The sequence below is a fragment of the Lepidochelys kempii genome, chromosome 4 (genome assembly GCF_965140265.1).
Source record: "Lepidochelys kempii isolate rLepKem1 chromosome 4, rLepKem1.hap2, whole genome shotgun sequence".
In the NCBI taxonomy this organism is placed as follows: Eukaryota; Metazoa; Chordata; order Testudines; family Cheloniidae; genus Lepidochelys; species Lepidochelys kempii.
In genome coordinates, this window is record NC_133259.1 from 66,178,118 (window position 1) to 66,203,173 (window position 25,056).

Below are 25,056 nucleotides of genomic sequence, written 5' to 3' on the forward strand. Positions count from 1 at the left end.
GAAGTTTGGCCTTTAACAGAATTTGTGCATGAAGTCACTATGTGTGGTTCTGTATCAATTTAAGTCTCTCCTGCCCCCCCCCACCCAAAAAGCCCTCACTTCCTTTACCAATTTGCAGTATATCTTGAACCGACATCAATTAGATGGGATTACAGAGCCTCCTCATCTTTTAAAGGGGTGTGAAGCTCCGTTTCAATGAATATTTGTTTAAAGGCGCATGCAGGTTTAGAGAATGAAGCTCAGCTTCAAACACTAGTATGGAGACCAACATTTTCTTGGTTGTTTATCCAGTTAAAATAGGACAAGAGATCAAGGCTGAGAAAGAAATACCTAATTCTTTGCTCTTTGAATATCAGTGTGAGCAAGGCAAGCAATGGAGTACTTTGTTTAGATTGTAACATTTGCAGTAAGAAACTATTCGGTCTATCGAGCAGTTTGAAGAAGTTTGAGGAATGTGACCGTTCAGAAGACAGTTAGGAAAAACAAGTGCTATTGTGGAAAGCCCAAATCAAAACAGAGTGGAGGCAACCACCACGAGAACAGAACCTGTAAGGTGTTTCCATTACCTTCCCTTCCCCCATACCCAGGATGAAAGGTGTAAGTTGGGTAATGGAGGGAGAGCAATGGCATCCCACTGGGTTATTCTGCTTGTGGTAGAAATCTTATTGCTAGTGCACTATCTGTGCTTTAGTTTTCAAGGCAGTGGATGATGGCTGTTTCTGTGATGCAGGTCTTTGTAACTATGTTCCAGCCTTTTGGGGGCGGGGGGGTGTTTAGCTAAAAGCACACCACTAAATCAACTCTCACTATTTTTCATTAGGATATTTTATTTACTTTACTATGCTGAAAATGGAGAAAACTATTTCAACAATATCCACTTATTAAAAGTAGATATCCACAATGGAAAAGATACCGACTGCAGCAAATAAAAGTGCTATTAAAGTGATTTTTATTTGGAGTAATTACTCTACTTCCAAAGTCACATTTACTCCAGACTATAGTGTCCACCTGAGGAAATTATACCAACATAGCTATACAGGAATACTTTGCTGCAGCTATGTTGGTCAAATTCCCCATGTAGACAATTCTAGTGTCAGAGCCTCTATTATAGCCAAGGGAGGTAGACTGGTACATTTGAGGCTTCATTTCTTGAGATAGTCTCAATACTATTACAAGCACAAGTTAAAAAGAAAATAGACAAGTCAGATCTTGAAACTGTTGTATTCAAAGCTTTTATAGATTTTGGTAGAGTACCATTACACTGGGAATAAACTACACTCTGCAACTTTATAGCAAGTCACTAACTAGGCTTTTCTCTAGTCATGAAGTTTCTCCTAGAGTTTTAAGTTGAGACACCTTATGGGTCAGTTACTGACAAACACTGGCTATCTAGAAGTTGCTTTGGCTTTCAGCATTGTCCCATGAGAATCAGCAGCATAATGTTACAGCAGCTGTTTCCTCTCCCCTCCCCGAAACTACTTTGTTCCTCTTTTCAACTCAACCTCTTTTCATCCCTTCCCTTCTTTTGTCAACACTTCACTAAGTTTTGTAATTGGTCTCCTTTCTAACTAGAGGACCCCAGAACTTGAATTCCACTACCGCAGTAATTTTGCTGAGCTACTAGCAGCCACCTGATACTTCAGTCAGCGTTCATTTTGTGGTGTAGGAGACACCAGCAGGAACTGAGCTGCCCTGAAGTCTACTGGTCGTCTCACTTCACACTAAGCTGTCTACATCAGCCCATTAAGAAGTAAGTACAGTTGATGAAAGCCTACTATGTCTTTAAATAAAACCAATCAGTACCCCTCCGATTAAAAAAAAAAAAAGTGTAAAGAAAATGAAGATTCCCAGGAGTTAAAGAACAATGACATTTACATGGTGTTTAAAAGCAAGATATAAAAATAGATATCACTTTGTAGTATTAGTCTGTGTATTTCACTGTAGCAATAAAGACTCCATGTGCAACAGCTCAAGAGGGGAAGTTAAATAAGATTATGTTCTCAGCTTAAAGAGCAGGAGACCTAATTTCTGGTTTCAAAAATCAAAACACTAGTTTACCTGGGTTTGTGGTATTTAACACCTTTTGTTTTCCTTACTAGTGGCAGCCAGGAGTAGACGTTTATTTCATGTTGTCTAGGTCACTCCTATGATCTTTCAGCCTGGCATACAAGCAATCTCGTCATCTAAATTTGAGTTTTATTGTGATGGTTTAATAGAACAAACAAAACATAGTCCTGGAGGATTAGGCCAAACCCATCAGGTCAGTAATGCTATACAGTATTCTACATTAAATTAATTATTTTGTACCAGCTGTTAGTGTTCTAGTGAACGTGGGCTAGAGATACATATTGCTTCATATAACTAAGTAGGGATTCCAAAAGTCTGAGTGTCACTTTAGAACTACTAACCATCAACAAATACTAGATGTGATAAGATTGGGGAAAGAGGGAGAGAAGAGGAACTGGAAGGAAATTGCAAGTTTGAAGATTGAGACAGGCCATATACCAGCTGAAACATTTAAGTTACACATGCCAAAGGAAAGTAGTTTTGACGAGGCAAGAAGAAGATTAGTTCTTTGAGTCACAGTTAAAAACAAAAAACAAAAACATTGAGCATATCTGTCTGACGAAACTGTCATGAAAGCACACTAGCAATCTGTGCTAGACATTTACGTCTATTTTAATTACTGCAGTTTCACTACATCACTAACTTCATGGGACAGTGCCTTAAACTCCAACAACTAGCCTAGTTTTTATCTGGCAATATTTAGCGTTTAAGCCAAATGTTGCCAAATGACTTCCCAGTTTGTTTTAAACAAGAACATCTGATTGTCTGCAATGTGTACAGATACTGAGAAGCCAGTTTGCAGCTATGATTGTAAAACAAGTCTTCTGGTGCCAAAAATTATTGTACTATGCTGAGAAAATAGAGTTTAGTAGCTATTGTAAGGAGGCCACGCAACAAGGCAATAATTACAATTTTTACCTGTGTAAATGACTATGCATGTCAAAGAAGAAATCAGCTCCAGACACAAGACTCCAAGGATAAGGTAGAGATACTTTTTACTGTAGTTAGGAAAGGAATGCTGAGCTGACAGTATCAGAAGCAGGGCTGCATTTCCTTAAAAGAAAAAACAGACATGACATTTACGTGTTTTAGTCTAGCTAATAACCAAAAATGGCTCAAAAATTCCCTCCTCCAATACCTACATCCCAGTGGACTCTTGTTTGTTAGGCTAGATGGATTATAGCTATGGAATGGAAAAACATGACTGGTATGCAATTTAAATCACACAAGAGTAAGAAAGAGACAAGTGTTCATAACTACAGTTATTTGTGAAACTTAAGTCCTACAGGACTAGAATGCTTCATTCTATAGTTCTTGAAGCCTTCAAGCAAATGCACAAAATTCAGTGACAGCTAAGATATACAATGAATCAGTAATGTCATCATTGATTGACAAGAATGTTATACCTATTGTCTAATATTTGACCTTTCAGTACATCAGTGTAGTAGTCCACCAAGGCACTAGCGTCATTTAATTCAGAGCAGGCAGAAGAGATATTTGAATTCCCATTCTCCTCCCATTTGTCATCATTCCCCTCCCCATGCACTTCTTGCGTCAGATATAAAATAATAAATTAAGTTCTTCAGAGTAGGTACCATGTCCTTCTTTTGTGCTGTAGAGTTTTTACAATATTCTAGGGAACATAAGACATGTCAGCTGTGAGGTAGGTTTAGAACTCATATACTGCTTTAAAGCAGAGCAGGAACAGGATACTGTGTTGGATGACTGAACTGTCAAGGCCAAATTTGCCACTTTATGAAATGTGGCATCCCATTTAATTTCCACCTTCACTTCTCAGTAGTGTTTGAGGGAAGTTGACCCTCACCCCCAACAAGGAAGTTTCGCTTGGGTGTTTACACACTTGGAATTTTAACCATTACATATACTAGAAGCCCTAAGCTTGCAAAAGGGACATAGTTTAACGAACATAAGGAAATCAGTACATCAAACTGCAAGACCACACACACACAAAATAATTGAGAGAAGTTTCCATTTCAGCGATCTGAAGCACACTATGTACTCAGCTTATTGTACTCTCCACAATCACTGCCTTCCAATAAAAAGGCCCCCTATTAAAAAAGAGCCATGACCATGATATGATTTTAGACAAGAATTAAGTTCAGTTTCTGGAAAAAGCTGGACAGCTGCTGCTCGTTAAACACCTCCTATGCTTGCTGCCACTAGGAAGAAAAAGTAAAACTAAAGAATGTACAGAGTTAAAATGCTGCCAAGAATCCTCTTCTCCCCAGGAAAAGTAGGGATGAAGTAGCATTCGTAACATGAATCCTGCTGCAAATTAAGGAGTTTTATTTTGCTTGAAACTTCAGCAACATGCAGCCTAGACCTGGGCTACACTCAAAAATCAGGAATCAACCTAACTAGGGCTGTGAAAAACCATCATGCCTTGTGTGTCACAGTTAGGTCAACCTAACCCCGGTGTATACATGGCTAGACTGACGGAAGAGTTCTTCCATCAACCTAGCTACCACCTTGGTGGAAGGGGTTTCCTTCATTATCTCCAATATAGGAAGCATCTATGCTACAGCAGAGCACAAGCAGTGCTGTAGCTGTGCTGCTATAGTGTACATATGGTCTAAGTCGTATTAGAAGTTGGAGTATGTGGAAATGGTGAAGGGGATGAGACCTCTTCAGACTTTCTTTTCTTCCATTTTGCAGTTATGGAATGCACCCCTTGGAAACACTTTCCACAAATGCACATGATCTCTCCATACAAGCAAATGAGAAAGTCTGTGCTGTTTCATGAGGACCTAGAGTAGACCACATAACTGTTCCCCACCCCAGCCTTTTTTTAATGGGGCATGTTACATGACTGCTTTTCTCCAACCTGAACACCCTTTTCTCTTAAATTCTGGAGTTTGACTGCAGACTCAAGCTCAGAAGTGGGCACGCTGACTAAGTAGTGCAGGTTCTTATTACTATATGAAGCCTACAATGGCTTCAGAAAGTAAAGTCAGCCAAGAGCATTCCTGGGGCCCTGTGGATGCATGCAAGTCAGCATTTTATCAGCCACCAGTCAGAAACAGGGCAAAATGACTAGCAGCCAAATGCAGCACATGTTTGCTCCAAGGACATTATGACTACTTGATTTAGTTGATGGGACAAGACATCTAGTCAATGGCTACTATTTCTGAATCTATTTCAACTCAGCTGAATTCTGGCCTGCTGCTACAGTAATAAAAGCAAGAGCAGGGAAGTTTGTATTTAACTATTAAGCATAGCACTCTCAAACAAACTAGTGTGCCACAATCTTAAAAATTATGAGTTCATAAAGCGTAGATGAAGTAGTTCAGTTCACGGTATTTTTTGATACAGAATCGGTAAAAGAAAAATGCAAATCGGTTTCTCTCACCTGTAGAATGTATAAGGAGTGGCAGTCTTTTAAGATGTCTTGTTGATCGGTAGATCATGAGGTATCCTCTGCATCTGACTTTACTGTGATGATGCTGAAGATATCGTTCAAAGACAACATGCAGAATCCACAGAATTACCTTTGCAATGATTATGACACTTTGCACCTTAAGTGGGTTGGTGTAGTTTCCGGGGCATTCGTCCTCATTTGGGTTTACATAAGAACAATATATACCTGCTAAAAATACTAAGACAACAAAAGCAACCTGTGAAAGAAGGGAAAGAGAGGAGACAGACCTTAAGGTTAATAGTTAAAATATAAGCAATATTACCAAAATTTAACTACTGTGTCTTATTTTCTGGATTGGTTCAAATGGAAGGAAAAAAAAAAAAAAAAAAAGATCATCCCTAATGCAGTTTTCTAGAACAGTGGTCTCCACAGTGTGGTGCACACACCCCAGGGGGTGTGCAGAAGGAGGAGCGCCACTAGACAGCACTCCACTGTTGTTTTTCTTCAGCAGCAGCTCTGCATGCCTGCAGCAGGTCTTCTCTCCCCCCGCCCTGCCCCCCTCACGTCACACCTGCGGCAGATCTTCCCTCCTTCTTTCTTTGGCAGCACCGTGGGGTTGCACAATCCAAAAATCTTTGGAGATCACTGTTCTAGAAGATACTTCATCTTTGTACAATAAGTATATCATGCATCTTCTTCCTGAATACAGAACTGAAATATTTGTTCTGCCTTTTTTGCATCATTAATAATTTTACCACCTCCATCTACTCATGGACCAACAACATTCCTAGATTTTTTTGTTCCTAGCACACAATACTAAGATTACTTATTGTCCTCAGCCTTACCAGTGATGGATTTTTCCCAGATGCCTTTAGCTTCCCTTATTTTATACATTTCATGATTTCTAGTTTATGTCAATTGCTATTTCTCTTTACATGTGCTACATTGATTTTGTCATTTATAATTGCTGCCTTCACTGCACCAGGATGCGCTTCTAGCCAAAGCTGTGGCTTTTTGGCCACCTAATAAACTCTTAAAGGACTCTCCCATTTTTCAAAATTTTTCCTCCAGATCAGTGTTGCTCATAATTTTCCTCAGCTTTGGGAAACTAGCCCTTTTGAAACACCAGGTATACATTTGGGACTGTCCTCTGGTTGCCCATATTGAATGTAATCAGGTCATGACAGTTGATCTTTAGGTAACCACTAACTTCCAGTCCTGTTATTAGTCCTATTTTTAAAAAAGCAAAAAGCCACCAGAAAGCAGCTTAGCGGCCCAAGGCCTTGAGCGGCTGAAGAATCAGACAAGAGGACACGGCTTTTTAGTCAAGGGTATTAAGGAAAGTCAAACATCCTTCCTTGTACTGTCTACAAGATTTTTTTTGCAGACTAAGTTGGTGACTCAGGCATTTATTTTCACAAAGCGGAAGAGGATAGGTATAGTGGCTTTTTAAAAAAATAGATTAGTTAAAAGAAGGCATTTAAGCCTTGTTTAAGTTATTATTCTACTGCCTTATCCTCTTATGGGATTGTCAACACAGTCAACAGTAAACTTGCTGTAGGAGAACGGACCACAATCCCGCAAGAGTGCTCAAATATAATTATCCTGTGAGATAACATGGTTAGTTTTAGTTTATACCTAGGCACTTACAAAACTAAATGCCCCCCCCCCCAAAGAAAAAGGAAAAAAAAAAAAAAAAAAGACAGGTTTTGATTCTAAGCCTCCCTGATCTTCTAAAATCGTAAACAAGAGTGTTTTGAATTCTGAGGAGACCAAACACACACCACTGGACTCCAAGCTCTCCAAACGTTCATCCACAAGTACTTCTAATACTAAGCTGCCATTTAATAGTAGGTCCATTTCAGAGTGATCTTAAGTTTGTAGAGAAGAAAGTAAATGCCTCTTACATGTTTTTTCCCCCCTCCCATGATTTATATCTTCCATATATCAAACTAACAGTAGTGTATATCCGGTTACAATAATACTCCACAGTATAAGCCCATGCATTTTATACAGAGAACTAACAGGACATACTTCTGCAAATTTTTGGTATTTAAAGTCTTCCTTCTCACCAAAAACCTCACCATTAAGGATTCCCATTTTTTTTAAGGGATGGTGCCACGAGTTAATTTAAGTTTATAATCCAACTGATTTCAGTTTAGAAATCATGGAGGTAGATATAGCAGCTAGCTATTTTTGTCTGGGATATTTAATTAAAAAAAAAAGTGTCCAATAACTACATCTGTACTACCCTAATCCAGGTAATTAATTCTGGACAAGTACAATACTTTGTTTTATGCAACACTTGAACTGGATCCACTCATTCAAATGGAGATCAGCCAGAAATTGTTTTTATGTCTGGTGAGTGGATATCACTTCTCACCCTGCTTCTGTTTGAGAAAGATATGCCCTAAACTAAACTACCTAAACATAGCTCTTCATCCTTCCATTTCCAAATTCATCCTTACACTTCAGGAGTACTAAAAAAAGTTTCATTGCCATTTTACAGATTTTAAAAAGCACATAGAAATATTAAGTGATTTACTCAAGGTCACACAGCCTGTCAGTGACAAAGCTGTGAAAAAAATTCAGATTTTCCATCTCCCAACCCAAGTATCTTGTCCACTAGTCATGTAATTTAGAATGCCACTGTCATTTTTATTCTGTCCAGTTACTTAAATTGTGTTTTTAATACCTTTGCTGTTTCTCAGGTATTCCAACATGGAACTATAGGTATGTATATTTTAAATGACCAGGATTAAGATGGAAACTGAGCAAATATTATGCAGTGCGTACATCCTCAGAATTGACTGGAGAGGGAAGGTTAGCCTAATGTTTATGGTGATGAGGATCTGGGTTTGATTCCCTGCTGTGCCACAAACTTCCTGTGTGACATTTAGAAAGTCACTTTGTGGCTCAGTTCCCCATCTGTGAGAAGGGGAGAATAGCACTTCCCTATTTCACAGGAATGCTGCAAGGACAAATGCATTAAAAATTGTCAAGTGCTTGGATAATATGGTAATGGAGTAAAATAGATCAATATTCCAGAAAGTCATCCGATCAATTTGACATACCCCAAAACTGAGTAAGGGAAAGTTAAGATGAAAATGGAGCTGGAGTCTCTGGAAAACAAAAAGAAGGTTGCAAAGAGAGTAAGTCTGAGGTTTTCAGCATGCACATTTGTGAACACTGATTTCAAGAGGACTTTGACAGGAGGGAATGCATTCTGGACATCTGGTTTTGAGTAGCAGGACTCCCTCAGACCACCAGTTGATTGAGTGTTCCTTCCTTTTCCCCTCCCTACACGCCCCCGGCCTTTTCTGCACCCCAAACTGCTCTTTAGCAGCTTAAGAGCTACATGTACAAGTTACTGGGGAATGAATGTTCCCTATTCCCTCCTGCCCTGAAGATATGATCTTTAAGACACTCATTTGCTTGCCACCATTTTCCCCAAAACCCTTGCCATCCATGGTAGGCTCCTGCCATTCTCCCCACAGCTTGAGAAGACCTCTGTCCCAAGTGATGACTATCTGGGCGGTGTGAGAAAGGGATGGTGAGAAAAATTCAGATGGAGCTGTGCTTGAGAACACTAGCTAAAGCTTGACAGACAGAAGCCATATTTTAAATGTTTCTAATTACCAACATGCAGTGAGTTTAGGGTTTGTCTACATACAGAAGTTACACCAACTACATTGATTTCTAAATTGATATTATGCACTCTTACATTGGTTTAAGAGTCTCCACACAAGGGGGTTGCTCAAATCTAGTGAAGTCCATTTTAGGAAACTGGTTTAGTTGATACAGTTTGTATGTAGACTGAGCCTTTAAAACAAAAAAAGGAAGGAGCGCTACAGATGTGACATTAATGCACTGTCCACATTAGAGCTACCCAAATTCTGTTAAACACACTGATGCAGTTACATCAGTCCAAGTTTCCTTACATAGGAGGCCTAAGACTTTTTTCCTAACCTGAGCAGATGGAAGGTGGGCTAGGACAACTCAGGAATCTTTACCAGGCACCAGCTGAGTACAGACAAGGCTAAATTTACTAGAAGTAGTGAAGAAGCAAGTCAAAAATGTAGATTGGATTAGTGTTTAATATGAATTACTAAATCTTTTAAATCAACTCTACACAAGTTTAAGTACAGGAACGTTTTCTTGGTCCTGAGGCAACATCCTAATTTAAATGTCATTTTGTAGCACTGACATTATCCAATTCACTAAAACCAAGTGACTTCTTATTGGACTAGATTAAAGATTACCTGCCATACCCATGTGAGTGGAAAGTTTGCAGTGTTGGGATGGAATGTTTAAGATACAAGGCAAGAGGAGTATGCAACACAAGTTATTTCTCGCTGTCCCCACAATCCCGGCTTTAGATCCAATACATCACAGCTGGAGAACCAGAATTTCCCATTATTTGCTCATAGCCAAGCTAATAAATTAAAAAAAAAAAAAATGATGATTCTTCCCAAAACTTACATGTATAAGCAACAGAAAGTTGGCAATCAAGACTGTAGGAATAGCATGGAATCTCGGTCTCAGTTGGGAATGTAATGCATGAGGTGGAAGAAGTGGTGCATCAAGTAGAGGATCATCTTCTGTGCTCTGCGTTATCTCCAAGGAACCCTGAAATTTAATCATGAGTTTCAGATTAATTTTCCCACATTACTCTTACAATGGGTGTTTCCAAGGCAGGCCATCTTCTCGTACCACAAAATTTCAAGCAGCTATTACTTAATTCAGTGTTCTCCCAGAAAGTTATTTAACAAATTAATCATTAAGGTCATTAAGAACAGAGATCATACCATTTGGCCATTTCTAGAATGACTGTACTCCTATTGATAGGCTTTAGTCTTCAAAATACTTTTCAAACATTTGAGTATCACTGAGATTTCTGACACCTCCACATTTAAAGGAAGTGGAACACCTCTTCAACCACACTGAAATCTCAACCATGAAAAAGAACTACAAACACAAGAGGTAACGCGACTGCTTTCAGCTCAGGGAATAGTGAAAAGCGAAGTAGCCTGCTGCCATATACTAAGCATGTCTACTTTGGATGAGGTTAGAATTTGTATTTTAGCATGATTATCCTATGACAAGTTAATAGAATGTCATGCCTTGTCCACGCTAGAAGTCTGTTATGTTAAATATTATCTATTCCCTCTAGATTAGAACTGTAAAACATTGTGGCCACATGTAATACTTCAGATGTGGCATGCTTGAAAAGGTCACAGATCTGGTCCCTATGACTGTTATCAACCAGACAGCTGTGAGGGGAATCCCACTTCTCGATCCCTGCATCTTTTAAGCTTCCCTAGATTTCAGTGGGCTGCAGCACTGCTTCCTCCCCAGCTCTCTCTGGCACATTTCCTAGACACCACTCTCAATCTGTTACCCTTGATGGAAGTGAGGCCCTAAGCACTGGCCCCCAGGTCCAGCGCTGAACCCCCTCAAGGTACCTCAGTAACTTAAATAACCATTATCCCAGACTCCTATCGAAGGTGAGAGCCTTCTAAGTTACAGTTTAAGTTTCTCAGGAGGAAACACAGTAGATGTAGCATATACAGACTTGAACACAGCATTGCTCTTTAACAGCATGAGAAAGATACAGGTCTCTACAAAATAAACCCTACATACATTTCCTCTGACTAGCTCATCCTTCCCTTTGGGAGACGGTTCAGGCAGGGTCCCCCTCTCCCTGCCGCTGTTTCCCTCGTCTCAAACTGGTAAAAAATGGCTTTTGACTAAATAGAGTAGCTTCTGCCCCTTACAAACAAGTCCCTGGTCAGCCTCCACAGGTGATCCCAGACAGACCAGGTGACCCTACTGCTTACCAGGTGACTGTTGCTAAGCAAGTTGGCTCTGAACCAGGAGAACTGGTTTATTGGGGGAGAGAAATTTTGGCCAACAAATTATATTTCAGTGGCAATACATTTAAATCAACTCCTCTCTCGTTATCCCTTTTCCACTAGCCTTTGGAAATCTAGTTCAACAGGACAAAAGTAAAGAAACCAATAGTGATGCTGCCAGACCAGACATCAGCTCATGCCAAGGCCCCTAGGCTTCAAATGAACACTGACAAATGCCTAGCTGGAGGCCTGTCTGGCTCCCCTGTGTGTTAGTATTGGTAAAATAGATATTAGAGTTAAGAATGTGTTTAGTCTTTATCAGGGTGACCAGATGTCCCATTTTTAAAGGGGGGGGAGTCCTGTATTAAAGTCCTCCTGCAGGGGTTCAGACTTTCTTAAACTGGCAAATTGTCCTGTATTTTCTGTCCGTCCCCCCCATCAGTACCAGCAAGTCCTACTGCAGGTCAGATCCTTGCTCACCAGCTGCTCACCCACCAGTAGTGAGTGAGTGGGTGGCAGACGATGGCGGGGTGCAAGGTTGGTGATGGGGTAAAGATGCAGCAGATGGGGTTGGCTGCTCCCCCCCCCGCTAGTCCAATCAGTGCAGCTCCCACTGTATGCCAGCTCTCATCCAGCAGGGCCCTGCTCCCCATCCTGTTTTTGGCCAGCACTGGCTGCACACTGAGCCACGATAGCTACTGAGTGCCAGCAGGCACCAGGCAGTGGCCTGTTACATGTCACCTATACTCGACCCACTGGTTCTTTATGTGCCCCCCCTCCTGCTATCCTCTCTCTCTCTGCTTTGCCCCTTCACCCCTCCTCCCGAACGCTGCTGCTCCTCCATATCACCCCCAGCAGTGCACGTCTCATTCCCAGTGCCGTGCAGAGAACCACCCCTGCTCGGAGTGCTTGGCTCACCAGGAGGCTCCTTCCTTCCCCCTCTGCATCTGGCTGGGCTGGCCCCCAGGGAAAGCCCAAGACCCTCTGGCCCAGGGGACTGGCCAGGAGGAGCAGAGCCCCACGTGTGTCAAAGCCTCACACAGTGCTGGCATGGGGTAGGCTCTCTGCCCATCAGCTAAACTCTGGAGTGTGTATGTGTCAAGGGGGGCGGGGGGGGGAGGGGCGCTGTTGGGGCAAAGTAATTTCCAGCCTGTTCCTGCCCTGAACCTGCAGGCTCCACAGCAGCCAGCCCCGGGGCAGGGGCTTAGCACCCTCTTCACCCACTCCCCCCTGGGAGCATGGGGCTGCTCCCCCTCTACTGAGCTACCTCTCTGGCCTGGTTCACTGAAGCCCCTGCAATCATAGGCGCCAACTTCTCCTGGCGCTGGTGGATGCTGGCACCTACCCGCCCCCAACTCCACCTCTTCCAGCCCTGTCCTGCCCCGAAGTCCCAACCCCAACTCTGCCCCCTTCCTGCCCCATTGGACTCCTTCCCCAAATCCCCGCCCCTTCCCCACCTCTCCCCTGAGCCCACTGCATTTCCGCTCCTCCCCCCACCTCCCTCAGCTTGTTACACTGCAAAACAGCTGTTTTGTGGCAGCAAACCTGGGAGGAGAAGCAGGGACATGGCGCGCTCAGGGGAGGAGGAGGAGAGCTGGGGCAGGGAGCTTGGCTATCAGTGGGTGCAGCGGCTTGTCTCTTCCTGCCTGCACAGCTGGAGGGGTGGCAGGGGAGGAGAAGAGAAGAGAAGAGCTCTGCAAAGACACAGGCCAGGTCATCCCTTGCCCCTCTGCAGCTGGAAGCAGGGGTACCTTCCCTCCTGCAATGTTGAAAGGCTGCTGCTGCTGGCCACATTCTGGTGTAAACCCTGTCAGAAATTGGGGTGGGGGGAGCAGGCATACCTGCATACCCCCACATGCGTTGCCTCAGGAAGGCACGGCATCCAGGGGGCCCAGGCATGGAGGGTGGAGTGCTTGGCAGGGAGGGTCAGTCACCTCCCCCTGTGTAAGCGAGGTAGGTAGGTAGGGAGAGAGAGAGAGTCCCCGTCCATGTCCTCCCCCTGTGAGCCTAAAGCCTTAAAGATAAGAAGGTAAATAAAAAGAAATACTGTGTAGTTGGATCCTTTTTAACTGGGGCTCAGTCACCTTGATGTTAATTTGAAAGTTTGTACTGCATAGTTCTGATTGATTGCCACTGAAGTTGCCCAAATACAAGTAATTTTACTAGGTGCCATGTATTCAGCATAGGGAAATATGGTTGCCCTAGTTTTTAGGGAATGCTTGTAGGATGCTGCATGTATTAAGCTTGCTTATAAACCTCTGTACCAAATATTTACCTTTATAACATATAAGTGTTTGCTCTAAAACTATACATTCACAGTGAGGAAAGAACTACCAAGTGGGAAATACTAGTTTACCACAAGAGGTGTCATCTCCTGCCCAACAAAAGAAAGCCTGTAAACATCAGACAAGCCATTGTGGCACATCAATGGACAAAAGACATCATTGATTTCTCCCTCAATACCAATAAAGACGAGATAAACATTCATCCCATCATCTTGAGCTCTGCGGGAAGGGAATAAAAATCCCTGTCCTGCTTGGAATTCAGGGCATGGACAAGATTTCTAAGCATAAACAAGGGATCCCCAGTTGTTTAGCTAGGGTTAGACCTGAAGGACATACAGCAGCTTCTATTACTTTTTGAAACCTAAGACCAACTCATCTGTATGTGCATGTATGTTCACCTGCTTTAAACCTTATAAATAACTCATTTCTTTTTCCCAGTTAAAAGATCTTTAATTATAGGATTGGCTACAAGCATTGTCTTTGGTGAGAGATAAAAGGTGCACTTGACCTGGGGTAAGCGAATAGTCCTTTGGGACTAGGAGTAACCTGAATATTGTTGTGATTTAGGGACCATCTATCAAAGACAGGCTTCTCTGGGTGGCAAAATAGATCAGAATACCCAAAGGGATTGTCTGTGATTCCATGTTAAGGCTGTTATAATGCTTTCAGAAGTCACACTTGATACATGATTAGTGAAATCTCAGCTTGGTGTCTGTGCCTTTCTTCTTAGCAGTATACCATGAGGTTGGTACTCACACTCATGAGCCACTCCAGACTGCTTGAGACCCATATCCAAAATGGAGTCTAGTATGGCCAAAATCTGAGTTCAAAACAGTTCAAAATCTCATGCAGAATTCCTACATTTTACAGGTAGATTCCCCAAAATCTCACCATCTCCAGTATACTATGCTTCAATAGGGCCAATAGTGCCAACAGTCTGAACCATTTCAATAGGGCCAACAGTCTGAACCATTTCAGCCACAACTATTCTAGTTCCAGTGTGGACACAGATTAGCTGGAACTATTCAGCTTGTCTTCCCCCCCCGTCCCTTCAGGGCACCAGCACCCCTTCAGAGTTCCATACTAGTTCCACCCTGTGCATTTTAGGGATGTGGAGCAAACAAGATTCAGCACAGTTAATATGGATGTGCTGAATCAGTTTTCAGATTACCATTACACAAAACAGGAAGTCAATCAGATTTGCCACTGTCAGAGACAAGATACTGGGCTAGCTGGACCCATTGGTCTGACCCAGTATGGCCATTCTTGTGTTCTACAAGTTTTAAAATGCTGTTTGTGCGTGTTTCATTGGATTCTGATCGCCATTTAAATGTAGCTTGACAAATTCAAAGTAAAAAAAAAAAAAAAATCTAGTAAATAAGGAATGTCATTTACCATTTAACGTAAAAAAGTAGTCTAAGTGTGTTACACTATATATAAATGCACCGTAAGTTAAACAGTTATATAGCTTATCCTTCTACTTAGCAAGAAGTATCAAATTTAGAGTAAAGGCTACTCTTAGTTGCAAGTTGATGAGTTTTAATGATTATACCAAACGAGAATTAATCTGTTTAGGCTCTAATAAATTTGTTAGTCTCCAAGGTGCCACAAGTACTCCTGTTCTTTTTGCAGATACAAACTAACTCAGAGTAGCAGCTGTAACAAGATTTAAGTCACTTATTTAAATCAATGTTCCCTGCTTTACAGATTGTAAACTGATTAAAAATCAGCAATTGAAATGTAACATTGAACAATTATAAATTCAGATTAGATGTATGGAGCCTCAACCAGATTGAAGATACATTACCTGTTTTTTTAAATCTAAGTCAGTGAGATCAATCCCTCCAGCCACTTTACAACTCAAAGCGATGGCAAGCAACAGTGATATAGACAGCCACATCAGGGAAAATAAGCAGATTTCTCTCTCAAATTTAGTTCTTCTTCCACTTGAGGAAGCTGGATACACCATAATATTTCATATTCAAGAGATTCTTTGCAGCTATAAAGAACTAGCAATGTATTTTAAGGAGAAACTGTAAAGATTCTTCATAGAAACCAACATGGTTAGGAACATGCCTTTTTAGTACTTTGAGTATCTGTGGCTTTTTTTTTTTTTTTGGTTAAGATGACAGTTTTCCAGCTTTTTTTTACCTTTGAAGAACCAGGAAGTCTGGTCTTCTAGGGATAAGGTCACCTGTAAAGAGACTCAAGGTCTTGTCTATATTAGTTTTACTGATTCACTTTGTTGTAAGCCATGCTAAATGCAAAAGAATAAAAGCAGAGATTCTAGGCTGCACCTGCAGGTTCACAGAAAGGAGGAGTCTTAGGGAAGGAGGGTGCAGAGATGCAAGCCCCTTTCCAATTCTAGGATGCTCCTAACACAAAGAATCTTGACTGCCCTACTGGATAGCAGTCCCAGGCTGCCTGGGGGCTGCTCTACAGGCCATAGCAACAGAGAAACCCTATTACCTAGGCTTGGCAGAATTTGTTTTTGTAAATCTGATGGTTAATATCAGTTATTTTTAGCCTTCCCCCACCCCTGATTTGTATCTATTTTAATACCTTTTTGCAGCAGCGCTATGCTCTACACACAGCTGGAGACACTAGATCCCCGCAGGCACAAGAAATGCTGCAGTCTTGACAGGACAGAGCAGATCCCTAGCCAGAGCCATGAGGATGACAGACTCCTACCTGTGACGGAGACGACCCCACTGCTGAAAAGCTCCTGCCCAGGAATGGCCCCTGCTCACCCAGCCAGCAGGTGGAGCTGTGATAACAGGCCTGCAGAGGGTTCCCTGGGTGGCTAGTAACACCAGATACAAGGTGTGGGGGAGGCAGTGCTTGGTCAGCTGTTACCAAGGCACCCCCTTTCTCCCCCTCCCCTCAGTTTCAGCATGCCAGGTGAAATTAACCTGTGATGACTATTTAAAATTGAATCTGGCCAAGCCTCCAGTAACAGAAAACTTCCCTCCTGACCCCTGCTCCAGGGTTGCAAGGGGAATTCTGCCCCAATGAGCAAAAGGGTTTTATGGCTCATGTATGTTGCTGTTAGAGCCTACAGCTGGGTTCCAATTCCACACAAAATTGGGTCATTAAAAAGGAGGTAAAAGGTGTTGGGGCTGGTTGGGCTCCAGGTCCCCGCTATAGGCACTGCAGCCTGGTGCACAGGTTTGCATCACTGCTCAAGTATGGGCCAGCTGCCTCTCCATCATGAGGATGGAGGGGCCAACCTTGCATAAGTAGCATTGTTATCCAGTGCACCCAGTTGTAACACCACTCTCACAAATTGGGCCTGGCCAGCCCCCTGTTGTCATGATGGGGCAGTTGGGCCAAACATGAGTTGTGCTGCAACTCAAGAGGTCCCAGAGCCCACAGTGGGAAGCCCCAGGACAGGAGCCAAGGGGGAAGTGGTAGATCTGTTTGCATTACATGTGGCAGCTTTGGATGGTGGGGTGTGGGTCAGGATTTTGGGGGCCCTGGCTACTCCCCCTAACCTGCCCCTTCTTTCCACAGGTATGGGGAAGAGTAGTCTCCTGCTTTCATTTGCAGGTAACATTTCTGGTAATAACTGTCCCCCTGATGTACCAACACCACAACCCCACACTTAGCCATGCAACACCCCCATCTTCCATATAACTTGCCCTACCCCCCACTCCAGCTTGGCGACTCCCAGCCTCTAGATCTTCCCCCACTGCACCCCAGCCCCTTCTGTCCCAACCCTTACTTTCTCCCCCAAAATACACAGCTCCCTGCATCCCATGGGGGAGGTCTCAACTCACCACCCAGACCCACTTGTTAGTGGAGGGGGTTCCCCCATCTGTTAACATCTGGCTGGAATCTTAGCTCTGCACCCCCTCCCACCCCAGTTCTCCTGTCGGAGGGCTCTGGGTAGCCACCAAGGTTTTCAAAATGGGTCCTGAGCCCAAAAAGGCCTACTGCAGGAGAATCCTTCTCTTGGGCCTTGTCTTCAGAAGGTACCGATGCATTTAAGTATGTGCAAGTCAACATATACCAAGAGAAAAATCATAGGCCAGGTCTATACTGGAAAACCCTATTCATGTAGAAGCAGTTTATACTGGCAAAAGGCTTTTGCCAATATACCTTATACCAGTAGCCCAAGCAAAGTTAGATGTAGCTATACTACCAGCAAAAGCACTTTTCCGCTACAGCTACATTTACATTAGGGCTTGTGCAGATATGGAAGCGTCAGACCCCACTAACCAACATTATTACACTAGGGCTTCCGCCGGTACGGACATGGCCGTAGTGTCTGTAGATGCTACGATTGATTCGGTTCTCTCCTTGCCAGGGAAAGTTTCCTACTCCACTTGCCACCCCCCAATTTCTGCTCAATACTGCTTTTAGAATTTCAAATACAAATGTTTTCAATTAAGTACTTCTATGCATGGGCTAGCTAGCAGTTAGAGGTTCTCATGTAGTGCTTTTAAGTTTAACCCCTTGAAATAGGGTAGATAAAAAGCCATTTCTAAAAATTTAAATTATAGCTTTATTTTAAATACTAAAGCTTAGTTTTGAAATTATGACAACCTATAGTAAGCTGTTCACTATAAGATGTTAGAATGGTTTAAATTAAAATGTTTGCTGCCAAGTTTTCAAGAAAGCCAAAACTGAACTGGTGGAAGTTACTAGCCATGCACTTGCAGCCATGTATTTTTTCACTTTTAGAGAAAATTTAATAGCCCCTTTCCTCCTAATCTTGATTAGGAGGAGTTACCCAAGACATTAAAAAAGTTGAATTTACTCAATTAATTGTACTCCAGACTACCTGAAATTAATCTTCTTATGCTGCACACACATTTAGGAGAATTTACAGAATATTTATTTTCAGGAACCTATACAACCCATTGAGGTTTGTCCATTAATCAGGTTTGAGATATTAGGAGTCAGACTAACTTTGAGTTTTACAACAATTTGGGGCTTGTTTACCCAGAGTTGCACTATTTCCAGTTTTATTTTTATACAAAAACTAGTACAAGAGGCAGTGTGCACGCTTATTTTGATTTATACCAGGTTTATTTTGTTTCATCTTGACCCTGTTACAAACATGTTTAATCCAACCTAAAATAAGCCATTTAAATTGAAGTTAAGAGTGCTCATGCACCAGTTTGGTTAAACCACTGGTGTTGCCTATAGAAGGGTTCCTAACACATTGGATACAAAGAATTAGATTATCAGTAAACATAGATGTTGGTAGATGTATACACAAAAGATGTTGGTAGATGTTTCATTGTACACACAAAAGCCAAGAAAGTGTTTCCATTGATAATTAAAATTTACAGATAAGCAACATTTTTATTTTTGCCCGAGGACAGTTTGATTTAAAGATATTTACTTTGTATATTTGTAATGGTTAAATTAACATGTCAAAAGGTTTAATTTTTCAACTCTCAACATCTGTTAAATAATTGTCTGAACCCCATAATTCCCAAGATTTCATGCAACTGAATAAATTGAGAAAAATAAAAAAAAAGTGCTTATATTTTTAAACATTAAACACAAATAAACCCAGTTCTGCCAGGCCTACTAGTAAGTAAATTCACAGGTAGAAGATAACCGTTCCTTAAATTTGGTTATAGTTGTGAGGGGTTTGACCCCTTTCCGGGATGCCACCTGATGTACTGGGATTTCACTGAGCCTCTCCTGCACAACCAGCCTGGGTTCCCTCTCCCTGCTTTGCTGAATTAGGCTGTCCAGCCTCTTGCAGCACACACACAGGTAGGGCTACACCCCACTGCAGACACAGACTGAAGTCATCTCTGTGTAAGAGGACTCCCTCCTGCACCCCCCAGCACTCACGTGCACACCCCTTTTGGGAGATAAACCCAAAATATTACTGTCTTGTGCTGTATAGGAAAAACCTGCACAGCACAAGCTCATAAAAAAAAAATCTGTCCTCTTCCTCAATGTGGAGAGAGATGTGTACAACTTCTTGCCCTGTCAGTTAGAAATTACATAAACTGGGTTATATTATAAACAAGAAACAAGTTTATTAACTACAAAAGGTAGATTAAGTAGTTAAAAAGACCACAAACAGAACAAAGCAGGTTAGTAAGCAAATAAAACCAAACATGCAAACTAAGCTTGTTTCCCTAAAGAAATTGGTTACAAATAGTAATTTGTCATCCTAGATATTGTTGCAGGCAGATTAAAGAAAGTCTTGAAAAGGCAGCTGCACTGGTCTCCAGCTGGAGACCTCAGGTATTATTATTCACAAGCTAGACACCCTTCCATCTTGGGCTCAACCCTTCTCCCTCCAGTTCAGTTCTTGCTTCCAGGTGTTTTTCAGCATCTCTTTGGGTGGGAAGACAGAGGAGATAACCTGGATGATGTCACTCCCCTGCATTATATAGCTCGTGTATGGCAGGAACCCTTTGTCTCCCAGTGGAAGAACATGGCACTCCGAGGGGTGGGTCCAGTACCAGGTGATTCAGACCCATGTCTCTGTAGGGCTGTGGCAGCCATTACTCGTAGGTTTCAGAGTGGTAGCTGTGTTAATCTGTACCAGCAAAAAGAACAAGATGCCACAAGTATTCCTTATTCTTATTATTCGTAGACTGTCTGGAGTGTCCAAAGGAAGACTAGGTAAACTCTTTTACAGTCCATTGTCTCTGCTAATGGCCTATTAGCCCTGTCCGGCTTTTCCATTGTTGTACCTGAAGGGCTGGTGGGGGGTGGGGGGGGATACTCAAACTAACATTTGAAATACAGATACAGAAATGATACAGGCATACAAATTTGATAATCACATTCAGTAAATCATAACCTTTCCAACGAAATCTCACGAGCCATCTTGTGTACCTCAGTCATGTCACATTCATATTATAAGCATATTTTCATAAAGAATATGAAGTGAAATATCACATTAGTCCTATGATTATATACAACTCTAGCATCTAGACTATTTCAAGGGCTAATCCTACCTTGCTGGCTACCCACTCCTACTGCCACCTGGCCCCCTCAGCCTCCTTTCAACAGCAGCCCACACAGGAATGGGAATTAGAAGTGCCAGTTGATGAAGACTAAGAAGGTAAAAAGAGAAGAAATTTCTACCACAACCCTACATCAGTTGTGTCTGTTTAAGAGCCATTATGCAGGTCTTCTGGACCATAAACACAACACTGCCAGAACTTCAGGATCTACAGAACTAGGACACCAGCACCATTAAAAGAATCTAGAATCCTATTACGTTACTCCTTCCAAAATTCTTCCCCTCCCCACCAGTAGATTCTGATGTTATTCCCCTTAGAACACCACAGTAGGATAAATCTTAAAGCTAGGCATCTGTAGCCAATTGCTCAATCAGCAACATCCTTAAATAGATAAGAAGAAAGCAACCACCTGGGTCTTACTACTGACTGTAAGGTCAGCAGTCAACAAAACCAGCACAACCAAGGCTATGATTTTGGATGAAGCACCTGGACTCTCTCACAATACTGAGACATGTCTCCAACCCTACAGCTAGTCCCCCCAGCACACTTCTGAATGCATCACAAAAAAGTATGGAGAAGAAGTCCTCGTCCACTTCCCCATTTCTCCTACAGAAGACATTTGAGTGCATGCATATGCTATGCAATAATGGATAACAGGAAACTAGCCCTTTTAGGGGTGGACAGGCTTCAGATGGAAGCCATATCACCTTCCAGGAAGGACTAGGAGCTGCAGCCCAACATGGTACCAGAATACCACAGATTTCTTGGGCCCAGTAACCTCATCCATCACATACAGTTTTAATGGTTCAATAGTTGATCTCCTGGCCTACATGGAAGCCGTAAGATTCTCCCAGGCAGCCTCAGGAGCTACACATGCAGCCACACATATACTGGCTTTTATCTTCATCCTAAAAATATTGGTGAGGTCACTGACATACCACTCTCCTGATCTGATCATCTCATCCAGACCGTGTTGAAATCCTTCCTACCAGGACAGTAAGCAAGGAAAGCTGGTCTGTCCCTAAAGACTCCAGAACTCCCTAGGTTTTCAACTCATCTAAATATAAGGCAGAGGTTCGATAAGCTAATCCAGATACCTTCACCCCAAACCCTCCACATCAACCAAGAAAATCACCAAGGTTCACAGATGAACTGTGGGAGATGAAGTGCAGAGGAAGAGGTTTAGAAAGCCATTGGTGCAAAGGAAAGAAAAACCCCACACAAAACTCTGAACTCCTCTGCCAATAGTGCAGACACTTACATGACTGCATCATTGCCTTAAAGGAGGCAAAACTAGTCTCTGCAATCAACATGGCAGAATCACAACAAGCAGAGCTATAATTGCTTGGTCAACTCGCTAAGTCAACCCATACCCATGCATCAGCCACAAAGAAAGAGGTTAACATACCTCATTGATATGGTCAGAAGAGTACATATGGAGTGAACTGGGATAGAAAATGCCATCCTAACCAGATTGTATTATCTGCCCCAGCATTCCTAACTGAGTTTGGCCCCATAACACATGCTGAAGCTAAAGAATCCGGGGCAGAGGGAGGGGGAAGAGAAGGGAAGGGAAGGGGAGAATTAGAGCCTCAACCTATTGAACTGATTTATGCATTTCCTGGCTGGTGAAAACCAGTGAAGAACAAACAGTCATTGCTCCTTCAGAGAAGCATATCTATCCAACGCAATGAAAAATGATGATTGACCACACTATATTACAAGTTTCAGAGTAGCAGCTGTGTTAGTCTGTTTTCGCAAAAAGAAAAGGAGTACTAGTGGCACCTTAGAGACTAACAAATTTATTTGAGCATAAGTTTTCGTGAGCTACAGCTTACTTCATCGGATGCATTCAGCGGAAAATACAGTGGGGAGATTTATATACATAGAGAACATGAGGGGTCTTCAACCCCTCAGACAGAGGCAAACACCTACAAGATCTCTATCAAGCATTCTTACAACTACAATACCCACCTGCTGAAGTGAAGAAAGAAATTGACAGAGCCAGGAGAGTACCCAGAAGTCACCTACTATAGGACAGGCCTAACAAAGATAATAACAGAACGTCACTAGCCATCACCTTCAGCCCCCAACTAAAACCTCTCCAATGCATCATCAAGGATCTACAACCTATCCTGAAGGACGACCCATCACTCTCACAGATCTTGGGAGACAGGCCAGTCCTTGCTTACAGACAGCCCCCCACCCTGAAGCAAATACTCACCAGCAACCACACAACAGAACCACTAACCCAGGAACCTATCCTTGCAACAAAGCCTGTTGCCAACTGTGTCCACATATCTATTCAGGGGACACCATCATCGGGCCTAATCACATCAGCCACACTATCAGAGGCTCGTTCACCTGCACATCCACCAATGTGATATATGCCATCATGTGCCAGCAATGCCCCTCTGCCATGTACATTGGCCAAACTGGACAGTCTCTACGTAAAAGAATAAATGGACACAAATCAGACGTCAAGAATTATAACATTGAAAAACCAGTTGGAGAACACTTCAATCTCTCTGGTCACTCGATTACAGACCTGAGAGTGGCAATACTTCAACAAAAGAACTTCAAAAACGGACTCCAACGAGAGACTGCTGAATTGGAATTCATTTGCGAACTGGATACAATTAACTTAGGCTTGAATAGAGACTGGGAGTGGATGGGTCATTACACAAAGTAAAAACTATTTCCCCACATTTATCCCCCCACCATTCCTCAGACATTCTTGTCAACTGCTGGAAATGGCCCACCTTGATTATCAATACGAAAGGTCCCTCCCCAGCTGGTAATAGCTCACCTTAAGTGATCACTCTGGTTACAGTGTATATGGTAACACCCATTGTTTCATGTTCTCTATGTATATAAATCTCCCCACTGTATTTTCCGCTGAATGCATCCGATGAAGTGAGCTGTAGCTCACGAAAGCTTATGCTCAAATAAATTTGTTAGTGTCTAAGGTGCCACTAGTACTCCTTTTCTTTTTACTATATTGCAAGACACCAATACTCAACTTTGAAGATCTTTCCAGGTACGATCCTGTCTCCAAGCCTCCCATTCCTGGTCAAAATAAGAGCACTAACACAATGCTCCCATGTTACTATAATACAAATGAAATCAGAAGTGTGAATATTCACCTTCAACTGACTTGAGTACAAGATGTGGGTGTAATTTCTCAAGTTTCATGTGAACAACAAAAATACCTACAAGTATGTATCACTTCCCCATCTTACCAGCACTAACCCGTGACCGGTCTATGTTTTCAGACATTAATCTTTGCTACTGTAGTCAGCATAGTACCTTTAGTTTTTACATGAATGGCTATATCCGATAGCTTCTAAGATACCGGCTTGCATGAGAATTAATTGACTAGTGATTGGTCAGAAGAGGTATCACTACAGTGCAGTTCACTTATTGAGGCCAGGATTACCTTTTAGATCAAAGCAAGGGGGGGGCACCTACAGGAGGAGAAAGATGCAGGGAAGTCACATTTGTGGCTTGCTACTGCAGTTATGTTTTCAAGAGTACAAAAGCATCTCTTTATACTAATTCTACTTACTCACACATCATAGATCCCCAGCTTCCAAAACCCTCCAGCCACATTTCCATGCCAGAATCAGAAGTTAACTACATTTGTAGAGACTGTGCATCTGGATAGCCAAATGCACAGATTGTAAAATATTACAGCTAATGTTAAAAAAATTATATAATACATAGGTTAGGAAAAGAGTATCTGTACATCTGGGTATAGTGCGGGCTTTCTCAAACTGGGGGACAGGACCCCTCAGGGGGTCACAAGGCTATTATATGGGGGGGTCGCTAGCTGTCAGCCTGCACCCTAAACCCCATTGTGCACCCAGCATTTATAATGGTTTTAAATATCTTTTTAAAAGTGTTTTTAATTTATAAGGGGGGGGGTGTCACACTCAGAGGTTTGCTATGTGAAAGGGGTCACCAGAACAAAAAAGTTTGAGAACCACTGGTATAGTGCTTATATTATCCACAAATATAAAAGTTAGTTTTTAAAAGTCATATGAAATACAGAGTACATGATCAGCAATAACCCAAATTTAGGTGAATAGATTGAACAATACAGCTTAGATATTAGAATCCAAATACTCAGGTACATCACTCATGAAAAGCTGTACAGGGATTTGGTTGTGGAAAGCAATATATATCAATGAGTGGAGACTGTATTTTCTAAATAGACAACCAATCTAATCCTCAGTTACTGAGAAAAAATCTATGGGGAAAGTATGTTACTTTCCTGACTGCGCTTTTCATTGGCACTTCAGCTCATCCCTCCTGGCATTGCCTATGTGATCTATGTAGATGTCCCTCGACCACCTGATTGCGTCTAACACCATGAGTTGCCGCATCAGCCGAGCTTAGTGCTAACCAATTCTGCATTCTCTCAGCACTCGCTCGTTACTGGGGTCCCATTCACCTAAGGCTCCAAGGCGTGTGTGTCTCTGGACCTGATAACCCTTAGCTCTCAAGCTTTCAGCCAG

The 25,056-nt window shown here is 42.2% G+C and overlaps 1 protein-coding gene across 1 annotated transcript in view; it reads right to left on the reverse strand.

The window, feature by feature from the left end:
* The window catches only part of TMEM192 (transmembrane protein 192), a 39,052-nt gene that overhangs the window by 12,360 nt on the left and 1,636 nt on the right, over positions 1-25,056 (reverse strand). Inside the window, exons 2-4 of the mRNA XM_073341536.1 lie at positions 9,929-10,075; positions 5,438-5,702; positions 2,986-3,120 (exon numbers count right to left, since the gene is read on the reverse strand). Of these exons, the coding sequence (XP_073197637.1) occupies positions 2,986-3,120; positions 5,438-5,702; positions 9,929-10,075 (547 nt within the window). The remainder of the gene's footprint in view (positions 1-2,985; positions 3,121-5,437; positions 5,703-9,928; positions 10,076-25,056) is intronic.